General features: G+C 49.2%; 1 protein-coding gene across 3 annotated transcripts in view; it reads right to left on the reverse strand.

Annotated features, from left to right (window-relative positions):
- Positions 1–25316, reverse strand: part of GNAO1 (G protein subunit alpha o1) — a 130712-nt gene that overhangs the window by 21134 nt on the left and 84262 nt on the right. The window contains exons 4-5 of one of the 3 annotated variants that reach the window (XM_065640659.1): positions 22206–22244; positions 16643–16761 (exon numbers count right to left, since the gene is read on the reverse strand). In XM_065640659.1, the coding sequence (XP_065496731.1) occupies positions 16643–16761; positions 22206–22244 (158 nt within the window). Of the gene's footprint in view, positions 1–16642; positions 16804–22205; positions 22245–25316 lie in introns of all 3 variants that reach the window. The other 2 variants (XM_065640658.1, XM_065640660.1) reach the window with 2 other exon arrangements.

Raw genomic sequence — 25316 nt, forward strand, 5'->3', positions numbered from 1 at the left:
TGAAGCAAAGTAAACTTCTAAGAGCAACATCTGCAGCAAGAAATTTCCCAGCTCAGCTACTCTGTGAAAAACTGCCTCTTTCTGGTTTTTAAACTGCCATGTCAGAGTTTAATTTTCTTACTTATTGTATGGGAACAGTTGTCCTATCCTCTCTATTCCCCACTCGTTTCTCTGTAGACATATCCACAGACCTCCATACATCCCCTGAGGAGCATCTCTGCTCCCATGACATTCCTGCATGGAGCCTTTTGTCACACTGGGAGAGGTTTTCCTGATCTTCTGGATCCCATCCGAGATGGGGAAAGGAGGGAGCCACAACTGCCTTGACCTGTACGTAACCATCTGCTTTACGGTCACTTAATATGGTGCTACTTGGAGAACCAATGAGTTTAACGCCAGCCCCTCGGAGCTGCTGCATGGGCAGACCTGGTGACCATGGTTTGCTAGCAGTGGTGCGGTCCCTTTTAGAAGTGTCCTCATCTAGGCAATACCGCTATTTATATCAAGCCTCTGCGATTTAAATCCTTGTTTAGCACAGAGCGTCTGACCACAGGGCACCCTCGCATTTGTTTTCATAATGAAAAGATTCGTACAGGGTCTGGCTGGATCTTTCCAGTGGCACGAGGTAAATCTGAGCCCACTGGGATGATGCATGGCTTGGCCGTGCAAGGTCTTCTCTGCCGGTGGCCCTGCACGCAGGTGTCCTCCGCACGGCAGGGCAGACGCAGGCGCTGATGGAACCTCGGCTGAAGCAGAGGAAGGCTCAACAGCTCCAGCCCAGCTCTTGCTTTATCTAAGCCTCTGCTTCCTTCTGACAACCAGCTCTGAAGGACAGCGGCTGAGCTGGAGCAGGGACGAGCATGGTGGGACTCGGCACTCTGGAAGTGAGCAGGATCTATGCCTAAACCTTTACACAACAGAGTAAGTGGGTTTGATGCCTTTTTTTTTTTTTTTACCTCCAGGACGGATGTTATAAACTGCTGACAGTGGAGCTGATGGCTTTCTATACCATTAAAAAAAAAAAAAAGGAAGAGAGAAAGGAGGGACTAAAAATAAGCCATGGGGAGTTTGGGATAATGAAGGACTCGTTCTGGGAAGGAGCCCTGATGAGAGGATGCAGCTCCCGTGCTGCAGCCGGGCTCCCCACTCACCCACACGGCACTGAGCCCAACCAGGGGACAGACCCCCCAGCCCACCCATGTCAGCCCCGGGAACACGCCAACACAAAGGCTCGCGATCCCAGCCCTCCTTCCATCGCATGGTGGCCGATTCGATTTGGCCCCAAGGCAATCTCGCAAGCTAATTACTCAGAATTACTCCAACCCTGGAAAGCAAACAGCTGTGACTGCAGAGGAAACCAGCCCCGTGGATTTTAACCTTTTCATCAGCCACTGGACAGGGGGATTCACCAGGGTGTGCATGAAGGCCCAGGACATCCATTTACACACTTGTGGTGGGCGGTGAAGTAGCATTAACATCACCATTTCTAAGCTGGAAGGAAAAATATAGATGTAGCTGCAGTGTTCTTGTAGTGCTAGGTGTCTGTCTGTGGCAGACTAGCACTGGGGAGGGACTGAGATCTGAAGTTACGGAGGAAAGCGTTAGTTACTGAGATCTGCGCTCTTGTAGCAAGAAGAGAGAGGATGCCTGTATCTGGATGACGGCGCAGTTATGAAGAGAGAGGGGAGTCTGTTGGGAGCTGACTTTGATCAGGGGCTTTGTTTATACGCTCACTGTGCTGAGGAAGATGGGTTGCTGGTGATGGAGTGGGAATCATGTTTCTGGATCTTCTCATTTGTCTGTTTTCCTGACTTACTAGCAAGCTATAGGGATTTTTGCTTTCAAATCCCATTTAGGCACCCCTGCCTGAAACCATGGGTACCAAACCCAGCCAATGCTCTGCCACAGACAGATGTGACTCACAGCCAGCAAAAGCAAAATCTGGCATTTTTACCCTCGGCTGCCCGCTAAAAATGTCTTGGTTATCCCAGATATCTTGGATCTCTGGGGCGTGTAAAATCTGTGCTATGTGAATGGACTTTCTGCTCCTTCTCAGCATCTGTCAGGCTGAGGGTCCTCTGAGAATGGCTCTGCTTGCAGTATTGCAGCATTTTGGTTTCAGTCCAGGCCGGATCCAGAAACAGAGACACATAAGGGAAAATTCATGGAGTTTCTCATCCCTTTAGAAAACGTTCAGCTGAATCATTGTTAGGAGATTTGTTTGCCATGTATCAAAAAGGCTTGATTGTTCCCACCAGGGAAGGCTGTCACCTGGGCTAGGATGGGCTGGTGAAATGCCCTGCTGATCACCCACTGTTCCTTTCTCTCTTAGGGGCATGAGCAACCTCAGAGAAATCTGTAGTCATTGTCTCCTGTCACCAGACAAGCACCCCTGGAAGGTCAGGCTCCTGCAGCCCACCTAACAGCGGTTTGGGTTGCTCCCAGGTCTCGGCAGGAGTGGGCTGATCCCTGTGTTCAGCTGAAGATGCATCAGGGACACGTACAGGATAAAATCAGCTTGGGATGCTCCATATGGGACGGTCCAGTTGCAGAGCTGGTGTGGGAGATGAGCTGAGGACACGACCTCGGCTGGGGACAGCTACTGTCTCTGCACTTGACGTGTAGAGATATTCCCCTGTGCCCTGGGGACACATTCCTACCAGAAGAAGGCTTTGCAATGAGACAGTCTCTGCTGTCTGCCCATGGACCTGCCAGTGACCACGTCTTTTGGGAGCGAGCCAGCCATGGGCCAAAGTGCTGCAGGGAGCCAGGCGGGCAGACCAGGAATCCCTGCCTGCTTGGTAGGAGAAGTCTGAACTGACCCAGGAGCACTTCAGTTCCAGTGGAAGGACGGAGCTGGCCCAGAGCAGCGTTAGGTCTGGAAAACATCAGGAGTTCTAGCAGACAACACAGACAATATTGCCAATAAATGCTTTTGCTGAGCTTCCTCTTGGCTGCAGAAGGGGAGAACAACATCTTGAGCAGATGGCTGGTTAGCACAAGCATCGCCCTTGCCTGGCCCATGTTTCTGCGCTCTCTGCTGCTGGAGCACCTCAACTCTTGCTGACCATGATTGATGTGTCCTCCCAACCTCCCACCAGGATAGGGAAATGTCATTAATCACACTTACTTCAGGAGGAATGTAAGTATTAAGGGGATAGATGGCTTGCCTGAGGACATGATGGGAAGTCTGTGGTGGCACTTGAAAGTCAGTTTGGGTTCCCTAAATCACAGTCAGGAGCTTTAACCACAAGACCTTTCTGCACTGAGTTTTATAACCCTTAAACAATATTCTTCCATGCTTTTAACAGGGATTTTCCCTATAGTAGGGGCACATAAGGCTGGTAGAAAGAAATATATTCCCTACATGAAGAGCGGCCTATAAAACAGTGTTATAATTGACGATTAGATTGTAAGTTAACCCAAGAATTTGAAGAGAGACAAATAAATGCCCTTTTTTTTTTTGTGAACAAAGCAAACTGAAAATGGATGTTGTCATGTACTTTTCTGCTCCATCCAATATAATTTCATGCATTCCTATACGGATTTTGATGAGTTCTGCAGATCAATGACGCTGCATTTAAACACAAGCTAAGCGGTAATTACAGATGCATGCAAGATTTATTCATCTGGTGGCACTGCACCAGCTGATGGAAGGCTCAGCCGTACCCAATCAATGTTTGAAGCCTCTCAAAATAAAGAGCTTTTTGGCTCTCACCGCAAGGTGAAAATAAAAATAACCCCCTGCACTGTTGCTCTCGCTTGGCCTTGCCTTTGCACACCCATATATGTTGTTCACATTGGGTCTTCTTCACGCACTTACTGCACAACCCACTTGTCCCTAGGGCTGAGGGTTGGACTGATGAGATTTAAGGCATAAGTGAGGAGAAAGGAGGAAGATGAGCAGTGTGGAGGAAGGAGCAGGCAGCAGGCAGCCAGTGTTCCCTGGGATCATCTCCCATGTGCCAGAGGGAATCCAGGCTCGGGGTGCAGGGCAGGGAGCCAGCGGGACATGTCACACCGTGGGGCGAAGGGAGCAGCTGAGGGACTGTGGTGGAAACCACAGAGGTGCCTAATTTGGCTCTGTTGTTGTGGGAACACATGGCAGGGGATGCGAGGTAGCACATTTAAAGGCAGATACTGGATTTCATATAATTGTTCTTCAGGTTTTCCCTGTTGATGTGTGCTATATGTCCATATAGAATCATAGAATAGTTTGGGTTGGAAGGGACCTTTCAAAGCTCATCTAGTCCAACCCCTGCCATGAGCAGAGACATCTTCACCCAGCTCAGGTTGCTCAGAGCTCTGTCCAGCCTGGCCTGGGATGTTTCCAGGGATGGGGCATCCACCACCTCTCTGGGCAACCTGGGCCAATGTTTCACCACCCTCATTGTAAAGTTCTTCCTTGTGTCTAGTCTGATGGAAACTCTCTCCTCCCGTGGAGCAAAGGCGCTTGCTCCCTGCTGTCACCGCGAGATGCCCTGATGAGCCAGGGAGTCCCACTCTGTGATGTTCCTTGCTGGGGCTTCAAGCAGGGGACAAGTGCTAATCATACACCTAGATTTCTTGTTACGCTGGTGGAAAGCAGCAACACATCAAGTGGAGTCAACAGGGTCAAAACTAAAACCTACAGCCCTCCCATGGCACTTATATTCTGGGGCAAGTGGAGATAAAGAGCAGGACGAAGGGACCAAACCAGGCAGAGCAGGGGTTTGGGTTTCAGACACCTACATGGGCACGGGCACACAAGCCAGAGAAATCCTTGGCAAGATAAACAAGTGATGTGAGTGACCTCTGGGCATTTAGCACTTTTTCTATTGGCTACCTACTACTTTAAAGCAGATGCCCTTAAGTTTCCCATAGTGATGGCAGATGTCTGAACAAACACAGCGGGTCTGAGCATCACTGCCCTGCCTGTGTGGTCCACTCCAAAGGAAACTGCACTGATGCTGGGAAGCACAGGCAAGTGGAAAACCCCTCCAGCCCTGCCCAGAGAACAGCGGAGGTGGAAGAAGTGGCCTAGAGATACACCCGGCGTGTCATAGAATCACAGAATGTCCTGAGTTGGAAGGGACCCACAAGGATCGTTGAGTCCGACTCCTGTCCCTGCATTGGACAACCTGAAAATTCACACCATATGTCTGAGGGAGTTGTCCGAATGCTTCTCAAATATTGTCCTGTAATGCAAGGTCTCCTCTGTCACTGTCGAGACTTGCACTGCCATCACGGCGTGCAGGTGAGACCCGGCTGAGAGTCTGGATCACGAGATGCAGCTCTTCATCATGGGCGGTGAAGAGGCTCTTACATCCTTCGTGGTGGTCCCCTGGGTAAGGATACAGGTAGTTGAGCTCCTGGGTAGAAATGTGTAGCCTTTTTTCCTGAGTTTATTTGTAACTTCGATATTTGTGTCATTTCTTTGTTTACATTTTTTTTTTTGTTCAATGAGATACTTCTCTGGGGATTTCTTAGTACAAACTTGCTGCTTCCAGCATTAGTTTAATTTGAGCAAAGATTTTTGCCTGGACTCTGTTGCCACTTCTCAGCTCTCAGCAGCTGCTAGGTAGTGTCCGCGTCCTCCTCCTTTCTCCTATTCCTGCCCATTGCAGGTTTGGCCTCACTGTTCAGCGCAATCCCCAGTGCAGTATTTCTCATGTTGGGGATTGCAAGACTGTTTAACTGAAAATGGTTAAACTGACATTAACGCTGCTCAGTAGGATGTGCTGGCTGATATTTTCTTGAACAAGGATTTGGAAATGATTCTTATGCTATTGTCAAACTTTATGCACCAAGAACAATACTGAGGGATTGGGAAATGCTGAGTTATGCCATTAAAAGTGCCGTCAGAGCCTCAGAGCTACAGTGACTGCTCGCGGGGTATCTCATGGCCTGGGCTTGCTATTTTGGGGCACTGAATTTCTTTTCAGTGCTGGTGCTCCCAGCAAACCTGATGCTCAGCACTGAGGTGACAACGTAGCCCAGCAGGGAAGGGGTTACAGCGAGGCAAAGCGCATCATAAATCCCCAGCAAGGCTTGGACTAGCTGCCAAAACCCGAGCTGACACTTCCCTGGCGTGGCTCCACAGCGCGGTTTGTGCCTGGTTTCTTTCTTCCCTAAACCTCTTCCCTCCCCTCCCAGCAGTGTGGAGAAGGTGCTGCCTAAAATCCAGACTCAGCACCATTTCTCCTCTTTTTTCCCCAATAAATTCAGCCCCAAAAGAAACCCCCAGGGACCTCGGAGGAGGTGCCTTCTCCAGGCACTCAAGCAGTTAAATGCATTAAACATATCAGAAGTGAGGAAGGTGTAAGCATGAGGATTTTGGCACAGGGACAGGTGTTTGCTCCAGCCTCCTTCTGCTCTGAACTGTGCAGTTGTGACCAAACTAAGCAGCCCTGCCTGGAGCCTGTGTCCACAGAGCAGAGCGAGTGTGTGTCTGTCTACAGTAGCCCACGCAGAATTACCCCGAGAGCCCGAACACGGGCTGCCAGGGGGTCAGAGGCAGGCAGGAGATTAGAGGGTTTTCTGATGGGGGTTGGCAAAATAGGAGTTGTGGGTTTGGACCTGTGTGTTACGCCAGTGGTCTGAAGATAAGGAATGATCTGGAGAAGGTAAAATAATAATTTATAGACAGTTTCAGTGTTGTTTTCACTCTAATAGATAATTAATGTAAAACGTACAGATGAACCAACTGATACAGAACTAGCACTAAGTCATTGTGTTACCAAGAGGAAAAAAATAAAAAAAAAAAGAAGAAAAAAAAGGCAATAATAGGAAAAGTCCAAAAACCTCCCTACAGTATATCTGGCTCACTGTGTTGGCTAGGCTCATGTCCGGCTTGTACGGGAGAGCGGCACGCGAGGCAGTAACGCCGCAGTGTCACGTTCCCCTGCCCAAATCAATGATCATCTCATCAGCACGTGCATTGGGAAAAAACAGATATGAGCCCCTTGTCAGGTCTCCAAGAGAAGGAGGAGGCAGGGAGGCCACCCCTGGCACTGACCCAGCCTGGAGCCGGCCATGGCCGGGTCCTGCCGACTTCGTGGAGCCGGAGGCGTTGTGTGGGTGGCCGTGCCCGCTGCTCTCCACAGGGCTGGTAATGAAACCCTGAGGGAAAGCACAGCCCTGCCTGCGGCCAGACACCCCTGTGCCAGCTCTCCTCTGAGATACCCCACATACACACCGTACGCATGGCCCCAGCTGTGCCCAAACACAAGCCTGTGCTGTCGAGGCTGCCGAGCCCGCCGAGCCCTGGCTGCATCTTCTAGCTGGAGAAAGAAACCCCATATTTCCCCGTTTGCCACCCAAAAGGAAGTAGGAAACCAACAGCTGGGGGTTGAATATTGGCTCAGCGTTTGGCCTGGATAAGCGAGAAACAAAGTGGTGTTTGCTACAGGGCTAATTAGAGCTATTACATCAATTTGTCTGTGAAATGACCAGTGTCCACGGCTCCACCAGGTGAATCCTGATTTCGGCAGAACTGTCTGGCCCGAGCGCTGGGACTCTGCTCCCATGGGGCTCACCAGTCCCCCTGCCACGTTCTGCCCAACCCAACGGGCTCCTGCCTGGCTCTGCTGCTGCCTCCCCTGCCCTCACCACCGAAGACATCAGTGTCTCATTAACAGAAGTGTGTTTATTGTCCTCAATGGGGAGGCAAGACAAGAAGCTTCAACCCGCTGACTGACGGGTCTCGGGGAGCGCTGCCTTCCTACCAGGGCCGTGCTGCTCGGTGCTTCATCCCTTTCATTGCAGAGTCCTGGGATTTCAGGACAATTGTCACAATGTTTGCTACATGTATTATTTTTTTTTCTTCTTCATTTTTGTTCTCTCTCTCAAAGGCCCAGCCCCTCAAGGCTGGATATGAGATGGACTATTTGCTTAAAGAAATAAAAAAGGACTTTCCAGCTCTCCTGTTCACAGACAAATAGCTTTAAAGTATAAGCCAAAGGGCTTAGGAAGCAGCAGATAAAAGCAATTTTCCAATGGCTGTCTTAATATATGTTGAAAAACGGGCTTTTTAGCTGAGCTCATGATTGGTTTTGGATTTAACTTCTAACCTCAAGCACCTGAGCATGGGGATGCTACACTGCTCCCCCTCTTCTAGCAGGGAGTGTGTGTGTGTCCACAGGCTGGACCCCGAGAGAGGGCAGGGGGATGGCAGCGGCTGCACAGATCCAGCACTGACGCACCTGATTTTGGGATTCTCTTAGAATCGTAGAATCATTTTGGTTGGAAGAGACCCTTATGATCATTGAGTCCAACCAATTTAGGTAAATCTAGCACTAAACCATGTCCCTAAGAGCTTCATCTATGTGTCTTTTAAACCCCTCCAGGGATGGTGACTCCACCACTGCCCTGGGCAGCCTGTTCCAATGCTTGACAACCCTTTCTGTGAAGAAATGTTTCCTAATATCCAATCTCTTGTGCCATGGGGCCTGAGGAATTGCACTGCCCTGGCACAGCACAACCCCTGAGCAGGGCCAGGACAGGGGACACGGTGACCAATGAAGGAATTGCACCCCTGTGGTCCGAGGTGGAGAGCATTGTGATGAGAAACCCGGGGCAGGGAAAGGCTGGTGGTCGTGAAACTGTGAAAGCAGGGAAAAGAGAGGTAACTGCATCCTGAGAGCACAGAGCTTATCTGATTTCTGAGACAGGACCCTTGCAGGGGAGCACCTCCTCATCACACTGTTGCCACCGATGTCTGCAGACCCATGTGGAACGCAGCTTCCTCTGTGCTGGAGCCTGGCTACGAAGAAATTCCTGCGTTCCAGCCATTCTTTGCCATTTAAGGATTTCAAACAGACAGCAAATACGTCGGGAAAAGACGTGCTACCACCACGCTCGCCTCTGAGTGTCACAGACGGTGCCAGACCTGACGCCAGGCTTGTGAAGATCCATGGCACGGTGCTCTCCTGACAGCTCCTGACAGCTTTGCCTGCAGACATGTTGCAGACCCAGGGGGCTGCCAGCAGCCGGCAGGTCCCCCCCGGGCCACAGGTGCTGTGGGGGGACAGGGCTCACAGTTCCTGGTGACCCATGGACTGCATGCCGACCAGGAGGCACAAAGCAGGAATTACCCATGCAGAGGGACGTCTGCTTCGCTAGAGCTACCCGACTCCCTAAGGAACTTCTAACAGCAGTTGGAACCCTCATTGGTAGGAGACACCCTGTCTCCTGCCCTCACCCTGGATGAGTGATGCCGTTTGTCTTGCACGACAGGCTGTGACGGCAGAGCTGGGAGCGCAGGGTACATCAAACTGTGAGGCGCAGGAAGGAAGAGGGAAGCTTGGGCTCCCTGGCTCTGCGGGAGAGGATGAGCAGGGGCTGCGGGTTCTCAGGAGAGCCCGGACTCCCCGGCTGCGGAGCTGCATCCCGGCGCTGCTGTCGCCCGGCGTGGGAAGTGGGTTGGGGTGAAAGGTGGGAGACGGCGGTGATGGGACAGCTGCAGATGTGAGCGCTGCCCGCGGGAGGGGGGCTGCGGACAGCAGTAGGGTGGCAGTGAGAAAACAAACTGAACGGAGCAGAAAAAAACCCACAAACCCAAGCCTTGGCGGCAGCCTGCCAGCTCCAGTTGGTTTCATAAGGACGTTTCGGCCTAAAAATAGACAAATACTCAGCCAAAAAAAGTCAAATCTTTCTGCACCAAATCTGTCACCCACAGCCCTTTGCAAGGCAGGAAGACGTTCCTGTTGGGTCTGTCAGCCGGCGATGAGAACAGATTATCCAGGGTTCAAGACAGCAGTTCAGCAGGTTTCCCTGGGGGTGAATGCCCTGCGCTATGTTTATCGGTGGTGCTGGCTGCGCCTCATCTCTAAGCAAAGTGTGAAAAGAGAAGAGATTGTTCCCAAATTCTGGCAGTGTCCCCATCTCCAGGCAGCATGAACTACTGCCTGGCTCCTGCCCCTTTGGGTGGGAGATTTGCCACAAGTAGGACAGCCCTGATGGGTATCGTGGGTCATTAAATAGCAATTTATTAAGTCAAGATGTCAAGATTTTACTAATCCCCGGGCCAAAGACAACATTGTTACAATGCAACACAGCAATGAAAATGGCAGGGAGGTGGCAGGTACTGCTGCCTCTTTGTCCCCGAGGAATGAACTACCTGCATAACTTCTCAGCTCCTCCTTGCAGAGCAGTCTGTGTTATCTCCTGGATCTCTTCAGACAGATCTCAGAGAGATTTTTTGGGGGTAAAGCAGGATTAGGAGAGGGGAAGTGACAGCACTGTACCACCAGTTTTTGCCTGCAAGATCCATATCTAAAGAGGTGCTGAGTTTTTAGTGGAGGTGCCTGCAGAACTTGCTATTTCAGATGGAAAGGCAGCGAGCAAAGCCTTACAGCTCTGGTTCAGCCGGTAAACGCTTTGCTGGATGTTTCCATGTCGCTGGGTGCTGCCACAAGCTCTCTTTGAAAGCCCAGCTCTGTAGCTTCTTTTGGTGGAGGAAGTTAAGTGGGGGGGTGACGGCATCTCAGATACCTTCACACAGACCAAGAGGGGATACAGTCCTTCAGAAACCAGGTGTTCACAAGGGACGGGACCTCCTACTTTTCCTTCTCCTTCATTTTCTGTAGAGTTTGCATGAGCTCCAGCCAGGAAATGTCTTTTAAGACAGTTCTCCCTTTCCTTGTTGACTTACATGTGTGGCTTGGAAAAGGTAAAGGGCAGATCCCAGCTCTGGGACTGAGCTTTTGGGTGGCCTCTCCTCCGTGGAGAGGCTGTGCCCCAGGAGAGAGCGGGTCTGGCGGAGCTCTCCTCTGCGCCTGCGTCTGAGAGGGGACAAGCAGGGTGGCCATTAGAACAAGTGGCAACGTCTCATGATGGAGCTGTCATGCAGAGAGTCCTGCAGACTTCTGCTCCTCCTGCTCGTAATTGAGTTTTCTGGTGAGGAAGCTCAGTCCTCACGCTCTCCTGGCAGTGTTTGGTGTGGTGGGAAGGTGAGCATTGCTTAACACCCATCTTCAACATACTGTGACATGGTCTCCACCCTGCTTCGGGCCAACAGAGGCAGCTTCTGGAGGGATTGCACCCAATTTTGGTGAAATTGGGTCTCCAGGTGGATGAAGACTGAGGGGGAGATGTTGGAAAACATTCAGCTGATTTCAAAGACAATGTCTTTCCTGTTGTGCCTTTCCTTCAGCTCATACTCAGCCCTAGGTGTAGCCGTATAATGATAGTTATTCCTTAATTTATGAGGCCAGTAACAAAGCCTGAGACCTCTACCAAGCCCAAGCCCTGCTAGACTCCAACCAGCTGATGTTCAGCCTGTCCCCATCTCCCCCACCTCGCACTTCCAGGAGCGGCCCTGCTCCAGACCTGGCACCACAGACCTCGCAGAGCTGCTCCTCCCTGGAAATCTATTTGCATCTCATTTGTGGGAACTGAGCAAGGCTGGCGATTCCAGTCACCCAGCTCTGGCCTTTATGAGCCATTTTGTTTTGCTTATCGTAGGGGGAACTTAATTATTCAAAGCTGGTGGGCATATTTACTCACAGGGGTAAATGAAAGCATAAATTCAGACAAATGTATCTACATCTCCACTTGTGATGTATTTTCCCTTTCTGCTTTATTGGTACTTGGGCTCCAAGAAAACAAAGGTGGGCTGTTCAATAAACAGCACAACGCAAGTCATCCCAATTAATTGTATTGTTCTATTTATGCTGCTACTCCCTCCAATTAAATGCAAGGGAGAGCAAGTGACAGGCATGAGTAAAATGGGTGTGCAGAAAACCATATTCTAATGCAAAAGCTGTGATGAGAAAAAGGAATCTATGCACCTGATGGGAATATTAATGCAGAACCTTGACCTATAATTTTTCTTTTTTCAGTCTGAGGGAGCTAGCAACAATTGCAGCTCATTGAAACAGACCATGTCCTGACAGCCGTGCATAATGCCCATGTCCCGCAGGTCCCACGGTGTAAACGTGGTGAAGCCAGCAAGGTAAATGCTTAGACCATGGGACTTGCAGGACGTGGACATTATCAGAGCTGCATGGCCTTGCATGGCTGGGAACAGGAGACTGCAGCCAACCCTAAAGACCCCTTCTACCTTCTAAACCCTGTATCATGAGAGAAAGAGCGAGGAGAAAAACAAACAAACAAAAGACAAACCCAAAAGTGCTGGTTTGGATTGGACCTCTGGAGTCTATCTGGACCATTCCCCTGTTCAAAGCAGGGCCGACTTTAAAGTTAAATTCAGTCTGAAAGTCAGCTCAGGTGGCTCAGAGTTGAGTATTTCCAAGGACGGAGATTTTACAGCCTCTCTGTGCAGCCTGTTCCAACGCTGCCTGGTTGGGGCTCAGTCTGGAAGCTGTTCACCACATCACAACAACATCTGGCTCAAATTTCTTAACTGTTTTCTCGATCCAAAGTGTGTGTTGGCATGTGGGATGCAATAAGTATCGGTAGGGAGGGTGATATCATCATGAAAAGACAATTCTTTTGCAAGGAAAAGAGACCAGAAAACAGTCCCACATGAGATGGGGCAAGAAGGAAGGCACTGCGGTATTTTATTCTGAGTTTGGTGCTGCTTTTCTATAAGTCATTGCCAGAGGAGTTCTTGAAGATGAAGCGACCAAAGTGTTCTCTGTTTTGGGCTTTGTACTTGGCACAGACTTGAGATGCCAGGGCTGTGGTCAGCTATGGTACAGACACAATTGCATCTCTCTTTCTCCATGGAGTAGTGAGGTCTGTATCCCTCTCCAGAGGCATCTCTCCCTCTTGTCACTCCCTATGGAGGGAGCCAAGAGCAACAAGCTTCCTGACACCTCCAATATGTGTGAAGATGGATGGATTGAACACAGGCCTAAAATATTTTACATTTTCACGGTAGTTTCACAGCCCTGGCATTATCAAATGCTCTTTCAATGTACTTGGAAGCAGGAGGAGAATAACTTGAGATGGATTTTGGCTTTTTTGTGTCTGTGTACTCGCAAACTGTCTCTGCCTACACATCTCGCAGGGCCGGTGGAGGTTTGGATACATGCACAGAAAACTGGTGCTCACGTGGATGCTCCGTCTGCTCTGTTCTTCCCCTGAAGTTCAGAGGCCATTCAAAGCAGGTCCCCATCCCTGGGTGGTTAAGATCAAACTTGCCCTATGCACTGTACTCCACTGACCAGGCTAGTTAGGAACTTGAGGCGAGGAAACACAAGACAATTTAAAAATCTGAACAAAAGTAGGAGATGAAGGAAACCAGCTGGAAACCTCTATTTTGCTGATTTTGAAAGCAAAATGTGGGTCACAGATGTGCTTCCACAGACAGAAACTGGCTGGAGAAGAAAAAGACATCAACAGTGCCCACACTCTGATGATCAGAGGTAGATTTAGCTCCCAGGCATGGAGACAAGAAAGGAAGAGGAGATGAAGTAGGAATAAAAACATAATCAAGAGATTAGGAATGTGGGACTCAACCCACCCGTAAATTTCCCTTAGGGAACAATGAAAAAAATGCAGTAATGACAAAAAGATGAAACCAACTGCTCCATCTTACTCTCTTCCCTTCTCTTGCTGTCCTTATGGTTTTACATTTTGCGGTCCAAGACACGGGAGTCCCCTTACAGAACCTCCTCTCTTCCTTGGTCATGTTTTTTTTTTTGCAAAAGTGCTGTTTTCTTCTGTTCCTTCACAGTAGTTATGAAATCCTTGCTAAGGGACAAGCTGACTTTGGAGCCTAGAAGAAGCAAATCTTTGCAGGGAAGTCCACACCATTAGGCAGGCATGCACGGGACAATAGAAAGCAATGCGCTCCTGCCCATCTTTCATAGAAGAGAAAAGCCACTACTCACCTTTTGTTTAGACTAATACAAAACATTAAATCTGTTTTCAGTTAAATTAATCATAGACTAATAAGAGCCATGCTGCTAGCTCTTGCAGGCTGTTGATGAGCCTGTGACTTGGTCTCCCGGGGGCCGTAACAGAAGGTCTGTTGTTTGAGCCGTTCAAAAAAACCTCAAGGTAAAGCACTGGAAGAGCAATGTAGGACAACGGCAGCACTGACTCGGAGAAGCCCAAGTGGTGGTTCCTTAGAAATAGCCAAGCAGTGGAGGGGGAGTTCTGAAAAACATTCAGGGCATTTGACGGGTGGTTTTTGGGGCGAAGGGAAGTGCCTGGACTGTTCCTGAAGGTCCCACCTGTGCTGGCCATGACAGGACCTGCTCGCTTGGTGCCTTCAGGCTTTTTGACATGTGCCGAGCAGCCACAGACTGCTATTTCTGCCTCCTGCAGCAAACTGCCCTACTGCCAGCAAAACACCAGTCCCTGTGGCTTAACACCAAGAGAAGCCTGAGATAAGAGCAATGCTAGTCCAGCTCACTGCCTGTCACTGTTTTTCAAACTTTGGGGAACTTCGGATGCGGTTCTTGTCTGGAATTTATTTTTCTCAGCCCTAACGAAAACACATTTTGTAGTTGCTAGTGTTTTAAATACAGTATCAGTGTCGATAAAAATAAGCCCTTTCCCAGGGGGAAAAGAAATAGAAAACTGTCTCAAATCTTTTGCTCATGCAGAAGAAAACAACCCCAAAGCATTGAAGGATTAAATGAAAAATGTGCCTCTTTTTGCTGGGTGTCCACTGGGCGTGAATAAGCACCAACTGAGCTCTCACTCGCATCACCATCTGGTGTGATGGCACCAAAGCCTAGAGGTGCCGCAGGACGCGTTACAGTGCCCGGCCCTGTGACAGCATCTCTGCTCCTGGTGACAGAACCACCAGAGCCTCCTAAACAGCAGCAGGTCCATCAGTGCAAAGGACTTTGTTATCTCCAGCTTCACCATCTGACCCAGCCCAGAGAAAACAAATGTGGCCAAGGAGAAAGGCAGCACAGCCCTCCCCCGACACAGAGGACCCTGCATCCTCCTCTGGATGCAGGAGATTTTGTTACAGACACCAAAACTCATTCTGCTGGGCTGCAACCACACATTGATATTGCTACGAAGACCACAGCACAGAGACTCTTCAGTTGATGTCTAGAAACTCCTTGTGGTTTCAGAGCCCTTGCTGATGAATTGCCCAGCAGCTGGTCACATTCTGAGGGCTATGCTTATTATTTTCAACTGCTATCTTGCACGGAAGGAAAATCAAAATACTTTCCTCATGGTAATTGGCTTTAAAACAATTGAAGAATTTTCCACAAGGTTGTAATGCACTTAGGACTGGCATTTTGTATAATTTATATCTCTAAAGGTATGTTTTTGCCATCAGACTCTTAAAAAAAAAAAGAAAAAAGAAATTGCTGGCAAGAGAAGGCTGATTTTGCTATTACAGGCAATGAAATACAGATTAAACATGGATGTCCACCCTAGTAGTGATTAAAAGGCAGCATAATGTCAAGATCATCCCTGAGATGTAGTCGCTCGTGGTGAGAAATGGTTGGGTAGGATGCTGTGACACCAATCACACATCTGCAGGTTTTCCATTTGGTTTCTGGTCAATGCCAAGTGATGCGTCATCACTCGCCTTCTGCTGCAGCACCACGAGAGCAGAAATAATCCTGCGCTCCCTAACTGCCCTGCCAGCTGGGATGGGAGGAGCTGGTGCAGGCTGGGGATAGTCAGGCTCACCACACAGAACAAAACCATCAACCATGCCGGTGCCTGGGTTTGTGTTTTGACGGATATCCAGGAAAACCCTAAGCAGAGGTGCCAGAGAATCCGAACATGCAATAACAGCTCCAGAAGTGCATGAGTGAGCTGGTGAACTTGTTGACAAGGGATATTGTGAAAGCCAAAAGCATGGACATCGCATTCCCCTGTCACCATTTGGGGAAGCCTCTATTTCCCTGACTACCCAAAGATCCAAGTGTATAACTGGGGAAATGATCACTCCGTGCTTGTTTGTTCCTTCTTATGCTTAACCACGTTTTACTGACTCAGTACAGGGCCAGGGGACATTTTGCCTGACTGCGACAGCTGCTGTGATTGAAATGACAGGATGAAAAGCTTTAGCCTCCTTGCCTAGGTGGAGGCAAACAGATTGGGTGAGTTATCACCAGAAATGTGTCTGAAATGAAACTGGGGAAGCACTCAAAGTTTCTTCAGGGCCAGAGCAACCATTAGATGTCCTGTCCTTATGATAGGATGAATCAAAGCCATGGATTCAGACAATCACCGTTCAAAAAAATCTGGATGTGGTCCCTGGTGGTAGAGATGCCACCAACTGTATGACGAGAATAACACAACGACACTATAAAGGCAAAGACATCCCTTACTCTTGGTTGTAATCCAGCCACCTATCAGTACAGTGTATGACTGTCAGAAAAGCAAACCCCGGAGCTGTGCTGCTGTACACAGCAGGTGATCATACCCTCTGTTCTCCGTCAGACAAAGGAAGAAGCCATCAGCCATGTCCACAGGTTGGTCTGCCCCTGCTCACTAGATCCGTGTTTGTAGAAACCTACCTTGAGCCATTTGGGAGCAGTTTGGAAACCCAGCCTTGGGGTCACAGACCTGACCCCAGACTGGCCAGAGGGGACATGAATGTCCTGCCTGATCTCTTCTGCCTTGTAGCAGCCTGTGACCAACACTCATTTCAGTCTGTAAGCAGAACCATGTTCAGATCCACTGCTACGAGGTCATTAACTTTAGTTAAAACTTTAACAAGGCCAAATGCAACTTCTTTCCACAAAAGACTATGGACAGGGATACTCACTATTGGGCCGAGTCATTAAGTTGATATTCCCGGGATCGATTGAAGCATTCTTGGATCCCGGAGTCTGCCCAGAGTCTCATCATGGCTGACAGCAGCTCTGGAGAGAAGGGCTCTGTGTCCTCCATCCGACTTACGACATCGCAGACCATCTTGGCATCAGCCTGCAGAGGAGAGAAACAAGAGGTCAGAAGGCAGAACTGGAAGCCAGAGATTTCAGAAAAAGTTCAACAAACTGCCAGGGGCAGAGAGGCTCCGTTTCCTGGGATGGGGCTTTAGGATCCACACTGTATGATCCAGCAGAAAAGGCAAAAGGAGGATGGAGAAAGGAAGCCACAAGGAAAGAGGCTATTAGTGCAATCAACAAATATTTGTATTCAGCAGACAAACCAGTCCGTACTACATATGAGTGGAGCTTCTTGGGAACAGAAGGAAATTCATATACGTACATTTTAAATTGTTAGCGAAGTGATGCATTACCCTGCAAAGATACCTGTTTTAAATGGGTGTGTAACCTTGCTGGAGTAGGGGCTGTTTGTATCAGAAAGAACAGCAAAAAGGCTCCAGAAACAATTTTTTTTTGTATGCCGGTTTATTGCTTTTCCTGAATTCTTGTTCTTTGCTTTGAGCCCCTGCTCCAGGGGACAATTCCTGTTAACACAGACCACCTTGGCTGGCGGCGGTGCTTTGTGACTCAGAGGGAGCGGAATCTCCCGCGGTTCAGGAGTCTGGCAGGGAGGGCAGGGCCAGCTGGCCGTTTTAAGATGGAATCTTTTTTGGTGAGAAAAATGTGATTCTCTGGAACAGCATCTTTTCCTGAAGGATAGTGCTCTGACGCAACTCAGGTCCGGAGGATGTCCCAGATTTAGGATGGGAATGTCTAGACAGCCTTGGAACAGCTGAGTCCAGCCCTACTGTACTAGTCCACAGTGGTTGATGTTTGGCTCATTTGCAAAGCAGGATGCCCAAATTCATGCCCCCCCTCTGTTTGCTTTGCAGTAAGTGGATCTTCCACACACCCCCCCGACTCACGAAACCCTGAGGGTGTTGGTTAATTGGCAGAGTTCTTCTTTCACTGATTCAGAAATTTTGGACAAGTCTCATATTTCTACCAGCTGAAACAAAACTAATTGTTATTGCTATAATTACTCGGAAAAGAGGAGCTCTTATTCCTTATGTGTGCTTACAATAAAACAGTGAAGACAACCTCCTTTTTTTATTACCCTTTCTCTTGTCTGCTAGATTGAACCCATTCTTGGACAAACACAGGTGGAAGTCCTCTCCTTCCAGGGTGTTTGGTCTAAGTCAGTGAACGCTGACCAGAAACACGAGTCTCACAAAGAGGAGTAGAGGCAGTGCCTGTGCTTCACTGTCACTGTCCCATGGCCAAACAACCCCTGTCCATCCCAGTGACCCATCTCATGAGCACAAAGCCACCTGCGGTTGAGTGTGCAGGTCCTGGGGAGCCTGTGCATCGTCTGCTGGAGGAACTTCTTCATCCTTCCTGCTGCAGCAGGCTCTGTCCTGCTCCTCTGCCCGGCCAGGGGCTGCTGGTCCTCCTGCCTGATGCTCAGATTTGGCAGCTCTAAAGGGAACAGCCCAACTGCGGAATGGGTTGCTCTCCCTGGGGACAAGGTGTGGCAGGTTTTGTGGCAAAGCAAGCAGACTGCTCCTTAGGTCATGAGTACAATGAGAAGGGGAGGAGTGCCCATGTTGAAGAGCGCCGCAATAACCTAATTGCAGGGGTGGGAAGGACAAGGTGTACGACATGGCCTGCAAGGCCAGGATCAAAACTCCTCTGCAGCCTCTTTTTATTGAATACTGAAATTGCTGAAAAATCACAAACCACTAGCACTGGAGACTGATGCTGCTGGAGATTTCAATACTCAGAGAAAGCCCCAAGCCCCTGGAACATCCAGTGATTATGGGCTGCAGAAATCTCCATACTGTATGGAGACACCATCCCATAAAACTTAATGGGGTGGAGTCTCTATGCTTCGAAGACTTTATGAACATGAAGTCTTTCTTGCAGAATACTTAACTTCATATTTTACTGCCCAGGAATCCTCCCAGCCCTCTGTACAGACTCTGCTCATTTTGCAGATATAGTATCGGTGACTCACACCTCAAAGCCAAGACAAACGAAGAACCTTGAAGAGTTCAGTTAATTTCAAAAGCTTGTTTTCTGCCCCGGAGTGCTTCGTGAGCTCAGAGAATATTCACAAATCATCAGTACGGTTTTCCTGCCCTGCTGGAGCTGTAATTCTGCTCTTTTCACAGACTCTAAATAACACGAAACCTGCTAATGGCCAGTCTGCTCGGAGCTGCGGTCTGGTGTGGCCTTGTTATTTGTGCATGGGTGGTGCAGAAAAAGCATCCATGCTTTCAGTCAGGTAGGAAGGAGGTCTTTCCTGTGTTATCTTGACTACTGGGGGGGAAAAATAGGTGTAAGTCACAGATCTGTCCATCTGTCTGTGATGGCAAACCATGTTCGAAGCTCTTATGGGCAGAGTCTGGGCTTCTTCTGAGCTTTGTGGATTCAACTGCAGGTTGCTTTCTGCAAAGCTTTAGAGGGAACATCACAGTCATCACACTTTCCATGCTGGGAAAGAGCTGCCTCACCTTTTCCACCACTGAGACTTGTGGAAGTCCCTTGTGATTTAAGACCCATCACAAGAGGGTTTGAGCAGAAGACACAGCCAAACAGCGATGACTGGGCAGAGCGGGAGTGACCAGGACAGGCACCCCTGGCTGCGGTTATCAGGTCTGCTTGGGCCACAAGTGAGGCTGAGCTCGTAAGGCAGGGGATTATTTTGGCCCATGTTCCTCTGCAGTCACCAGAGGTCCCTTTTGGGGATGGGAGAGGTTGTCCTCCCGCGCAGCCAACTGAGAGCTGACAAGCTGGAGCAGGGGAATGACTTGTAGGAAAGTTTATTGCTCCTGCTGAATGGTTATAAAAATATTCCAGACTTAGTTTTATTTTGCAGAGTGAGCCATTGAACTCCCCTTTTTGCAGACGCAGAAAAAGCAGGTGAAATGAATATTTTTAAAAATACTCCTCCCCCCTACCAATGATGAAGTCCCTCTGTCAAGGAGCATGGGGCCATCCAGGAGTTCAGGCATTTGTTAGATGATTTAACGAGCAATTAAGGATCCAAGAAGAAAAGATGCCCCTTTCTTTTCTCACTCTCCAGGCTGCATCTCAAGCTGGGAATGACATTAAAATCTCCAGCCCCCCCTGGGCCCAGCAGGTAGATTTTTAAATACTGCCTGATTGACTTTTGCCTTCCCGCCTCCCCCGGGTCTGGTGCTCCCGCTTTTCCCGAGGAGAGAGGAGCCGAACCTCCTGCCACGCTCTGCCTCTGTACTAAAGCCAGCAATTAAATAAAGCAAAACAAAACAGACCAACCAACCAGCCCCCCCCCCTCACCCCGCAGTTCCCATCCAACAGGGTTTTCATTAATGAATATCACGGTGGTATTTCAGCTACTTTGGGAGCTAAAAGCAGGCAGCGCTCTGCCCCTGAGACTGCTGGAAGGAGCCACAAAATGGTGCAGGGCTGCTCCCTCCACTGCTGCCTCTGCCTTTCCCCAGCTGCTCCATCTCCTGTCCCCGCAGTACCACTGGCCGGGAGGAGGGTAAGGAGATGGGCTGGTCTCCTTCAGGCTGGTTCTTACCTGGCAGGAGCATCCCAGCCCATCCCTGGAGCTTTCCCATGCGTCCTGCTGCCACTTTCCAACCGCTCGTGCTTTCCACAGAGGGTCAAAGCCTCAGCCCTGAGCTGATCGCGTTGGGGTTGTTTGTTACCGAGGGCAGGATTTGTTCAGCTCTGGGTCACTCCTGAGTGCTGGACCTGTCCACCTACAGCAGGAGACCTGGAGCTGGTTGGGCTTGGCCTGGGGAAACAGCTGAGCTCAGAAACCTTGGGATAGCTTGAGCCATCAAGCTAGAGGACCCTTTGTTAAAGAGCAAACCTCCGTATCTGTCAGGGAATGGAGAGGGCTCAGTAAAGCCAGGGCAGGGCGAGGTTTTAAAATGACAGTAAAATCCACAGGCAGATGTGAACAAGAAGCTCGTAAACTTAGTGGGAAGGCAGCTTGTCTCCTTTCTAACCCCGGGTTGTGCGTTTACCTTCGCACCAGACACGTGGTACAAATCCAGTCCATAAGGGGATCCGTTTTCTCACTAACCTGGACATAACCACGGTTATTTAATTGTCTCCCATATGTCACTGTCACCAAGCACAGAGGCTGTGCTCAGCAAGCAAACTTGTGACTTCGCTTGCAACAGCCACAGAGCCCAATTAATTTGTTACCTTGCTGGAAGGGAGAGGGGCTCTTCCTAGCAGCCTGATGTTAGTAGTAGTCACGTCTGTCTCTGCAAGCCAGTTATTTTTCACCATGCAGATCTAGATCACCCCTCGTTATTTGTTCCTCACCACCAGCCATGATCCGTGCCCGTGAAGGTACCAGCAGAGCTGCTCCTGCCCTGCCTGCCATGGAGTTGTACTGGAGTGGGACTCAGGTCCCCACCTCTGTGACCATCCCAAGATAAACCCTGTCTCTGATCCTTTGCAAATACTCGGACACTAACTAGGGGACTTTTTTCCTTTTTTTTTTTCCCCCCAAAAGCAATAGTTTTCTGGAAGGGAACAATTTAAGGGAAAGGCAAAGCCTTATGTGAAGCTATGTGGTACAAATCTGCAAAACCCTATAGAGCTGCACTGACTTACACCCACAGGAGAGCTGACCCAGGGTGTCACATTGTACCGTGCTTTCCTTTTGGTAAAATAAATCCCAGGAAATATCATTTTTGCTATTTTTTGCTATTTTGTTATTTATTCTGATTAATCATACTTGTCACTCAGCCCATCTCAAAGGTTAACACTGGGGCAATTGCCTCTGGTGGTTGTACTCAAAGCTGCATTTCAGAACATTTCAGAAAATCCATGGGGTGGGGGGGAAAAGACAAGCATTGCATTTTCCTGGCCATGCAAGACAAATCGGAGACACAGTACTAGTTATCAGTAAACCAGCATTGTGAAGACTGGTGACCATCACCAGCCAGCAACCGGGGGGGAAATCAAATTGATGTCTTGAAATCATCAAGCATCCCCAAAGGATGTCCCTGGAGAGAGACCTTCTTGGAGGACTCAGACCCAGACCTCGGGGTAGGACAGTACGTACTGCTACTTCAGTGAGAAACAAGGTCCGGTAGCCTGAGGGCAGAACATGGCTCAAAAACTGAAAACCTTCTCCTCATCCTTCCAGAGCCTGTCAGAAATCTGGACCCTGCTTCCCAGCTGCAGCGTGGCCACACCGCAGCAAAAGCCAGTTATTTTCACGGCATTTACAGCCTGAATGAATTCTGGAAACAAAGCCAGGCTGGTGAATACGCCTCTTCCAGAGACATCCAGGGCCCAGCTCCAAGTCCATATGAGTTTTTGTAGATGCTGAATAAACAGCTACACGTATGACTCTCCCCCTCATTCTCCCTCTCTTTCTCACACATCTGTGTTTCAGAGCTGACCTCTGAATCTGTGGAAATCTGTCTGGCATGAAGCAGCTGCTGTGCATCGCAGGACAGACAACCTTCTCCCTTCCTCCTCCACTCTTTCATCCACCTTCAGAACATTTAATCAAGGCCTCCCACGTCTTCTTGGCATTTGGCTTGCTGAGAGACCCTGGAAGGCGTTGAGCTAGTAAAAAACTACCCAGTAGCTTATTCAAATCTATCCCTTCAGAGAATACCTTGAGGTGGGCACCCAAACTACATCCCCTCTGCACTCTTGTTAGTTGGAGGTGGACCTGGAAAGCTCCTGAAACAGATCCCAGTGGTCTGGGAAAGACGGGTTTACAGTGGTGCAAAGCTCAGTGTAGAGCTCTAGAAATTTGCATCACACAGCAAAGCTAAGCCTAACAAATTAAGTTAGAGATGGTTGGCTTTCCGCAGCGTCATGCTGGCCATCTTCTACCCTGCTCGTGTAAAACAGCTCACAAAAAGGTCGGTTGACTTGGGTACAATGCCAAAGGGCTGCTGTCTGTCTGCGGGCAGAGACAGTTTCGTACAGAAAACATAACCCGACAGCCACGGTGACGTGCAGATCTCCCCTGCTGAGGCTGTGCAGCCTGGCTAGAAATTAGTAAAGCCCTGGTTTTCACGTCCATCTGGAGCCAAGATGGTCCCGTCACCTCTGACTGTCTCGACCAAACAACTTCTGTGTGTCTGGTACTTGGTCTAGGATGCCTGTCCTGAAACCTTGTTACTGCTGTGTTTTCTGTCTGCTGGTTCCTATTTGGGGAGACGTTGAGCAGGACTGATATTATAGATTATTATGGCTCTGAAGCAGGCCAATTGCTTTGAGTTTGGTACTACTTTTATTCCTACCCATTCTGTATGATACTGCAGCTGAGCAAATAAAATTTGCTAGCTCTTGGGTTGGTACAAGCTTCTTTTCATTCCTGCAACACACATACAATAATATTCCATGTTTGCTTGGACTACTGACTACCTGGCAATCCACGGACTCAATAATGCATGGACTAGACTAAGACCTTGGGCTGTCAGTTGGCCAACACCATTGTAAGAGTTCCTACAGCCCTACATCCTGTGGGAAATAGCAATTCGCTCACCAGACAGGTGGAAAAAATCTACCACCCAACAACACAGAACTCAGCCTGCAAGAGGGATACCACCGAAGGGCAAGTCACTTCCCAAATTCGCTTTGTTCTAGCAAATCGTAGGTTCTCCTCTGTTCTGGAGGAGCTCAGAAGAGCTCCTGAGCTGGGCAAGACAAACATGGTGGATAGCTGACCTGATTTTTCCGAGAAAGGATGGGAAAGCCAGAAAATGTGTTAAATGTTCTCAAAATCGGTTCTGACCCACTAGCTGCAATGGAAGGTGAGAAAACAGCACTCTGTTGGTCCCAGTCACTTCAAATTCAAGAAATCAGCATCCCTGAGAGACCGAGAGCCGCTGCAAACTCCACCTGCATCCCTCCAAGCGCAGGATGCTTTGATGGGTCCTCTGTCCTACAAGCACTGAGCAAAAGGGCCGGGCATGGGACCCACAAAGACGAACATCACCCCTCGCTGATGGTGGTTGGACCACTCAGGCACAGACAGCGCTGCCCACCAGTGAGGGGATGGGAGAGAGGGTCACAGATGGGGACATCCTCCGCATGGCTTTGTGCTCCGCAGGGAAGTGCTCTGCCACGGTGCTGAGGAGGAGGCTGGAAACGTGTAAAGACGAGAGAACAAAATCCTTGCAGCCTGCTGCTCTTCTGCTCGCTGTAAAATCCTCTCTGCTGGCTAGAAGTCCATAAACTGCAATGGCATTGGAATGTTTGTGTTGCAGTAAATGGTGGGGAAATGTCTGATATCCCACAGGGGGAGAGCAGGTGGGGACGCTGTGTTGGCTCCGGGCATTTATAAAATAAATGGCTATTTTACATTCATTTCAAAGTGGATGGCTGAGGACGAGCTAAGCGGGAGTGATGGTGATTCTCTGGGAAGCCACTCCGGGTTTCGGAATTCCCAGCAGCTTTAGCCTGCACGTCTTCCACTTTTCAAATGTCTTTAAGATTTTCCACACCAAGATCCCTCCAGGTGACTGTGCAAGTGTGGCAGGGCAGAGGGGACACGGTTTCGTTCGAAGCTCTCCCACCACAACAGAGGAACATGCTTTGTCTTTGGAACAGAAAGGGAAACTGGTCCCTATGGTGGGAGTATTCCCAGGATAAAGCCAGATTTTTTAAACATCTCTGGCTAAATGCCACTCGTGTATGATGATTTATAGGGCAGCGCCTTCCTGCTGGGAAGCCGTGCAGCGCTGGAACTAGTAATTAGTTTAATGCTCAGAGCTTGATGCTGAACGGTGGGTGCTAATCTCCACTCCACAGTTAATCTCACAGATTTATCAGTGCCTCGTATGATGAAGGACTAGGGCTGTGGGTTACAGTCATCTGTCCCTGAAGAAAGAGATGGTGTTTCAACCAGAAAGAGCCTTGTTGCATTTTATAGTCCTATTTTACTGGGTGATCTGTGTTGAAGATAGGAACAAGGTGGAGAGGAAAAATCCCCCCACCCCAATCATGCTGAATTTCATCTCCCCGTTGCCTCTTTTCTTCTCCCTAACCCATAATTGGGATATCTGGGTGGGGATTTCATACTGCGCTCCACTGAAACAGCGACAGCAGTCGGTGGGTTTGGTGTCCATACACAAGCCTTCTGCCTGACAGGGTGTCTCAAAATTATTTCTTGCATTGCTGGTGTGAGGGCAGGTATCACAGCAGCCAAATAATATGGGATTTTCCATTTGGTGGCAGCACTGAAAAAAAAGGTGATGTAAAAAACCAGCTTCGATCAAACATGTTCCCCTGCATTCTTCTGCGGACCCAAAATCCTACGAATGCATATGCTCGCTGCCTTCGCCTGCACTGGTTTGATAACATTTTGCTCTTTGGTCTGTGGCTGCACACAGCCAGCGATGGAGCCGCAGGGTGACTCGGAGACCTCTGCAGTCTCAAGAGGCGTCATATTAACACCATGAAGGGGATGGGCTGAAATAAGACGTGATTCATTGAGTTGCTGGTTAGCAAAGTTTTGCCTGTGAGTTCTTCTTACTACAACTTTCATTTAGCTTCCCTGTGTCTCAATTTCCAGCTGTCTGTGAACCC

This window comes from Caloenas nicobarica, chromosome 9 (assembly GCF_036013445.1).
Source record: "Caloenas nicobarica isolate bCalNic1 chromosome 9, bCalNic1.hap1, whole genome shotgun sequence".
Classification (NCBI taxonomy): Eukaryota; Metazoa; Chordata; class Aves; order Columbiformes; family Columbidae; genus Caloenas; species Caloenas nicobarica.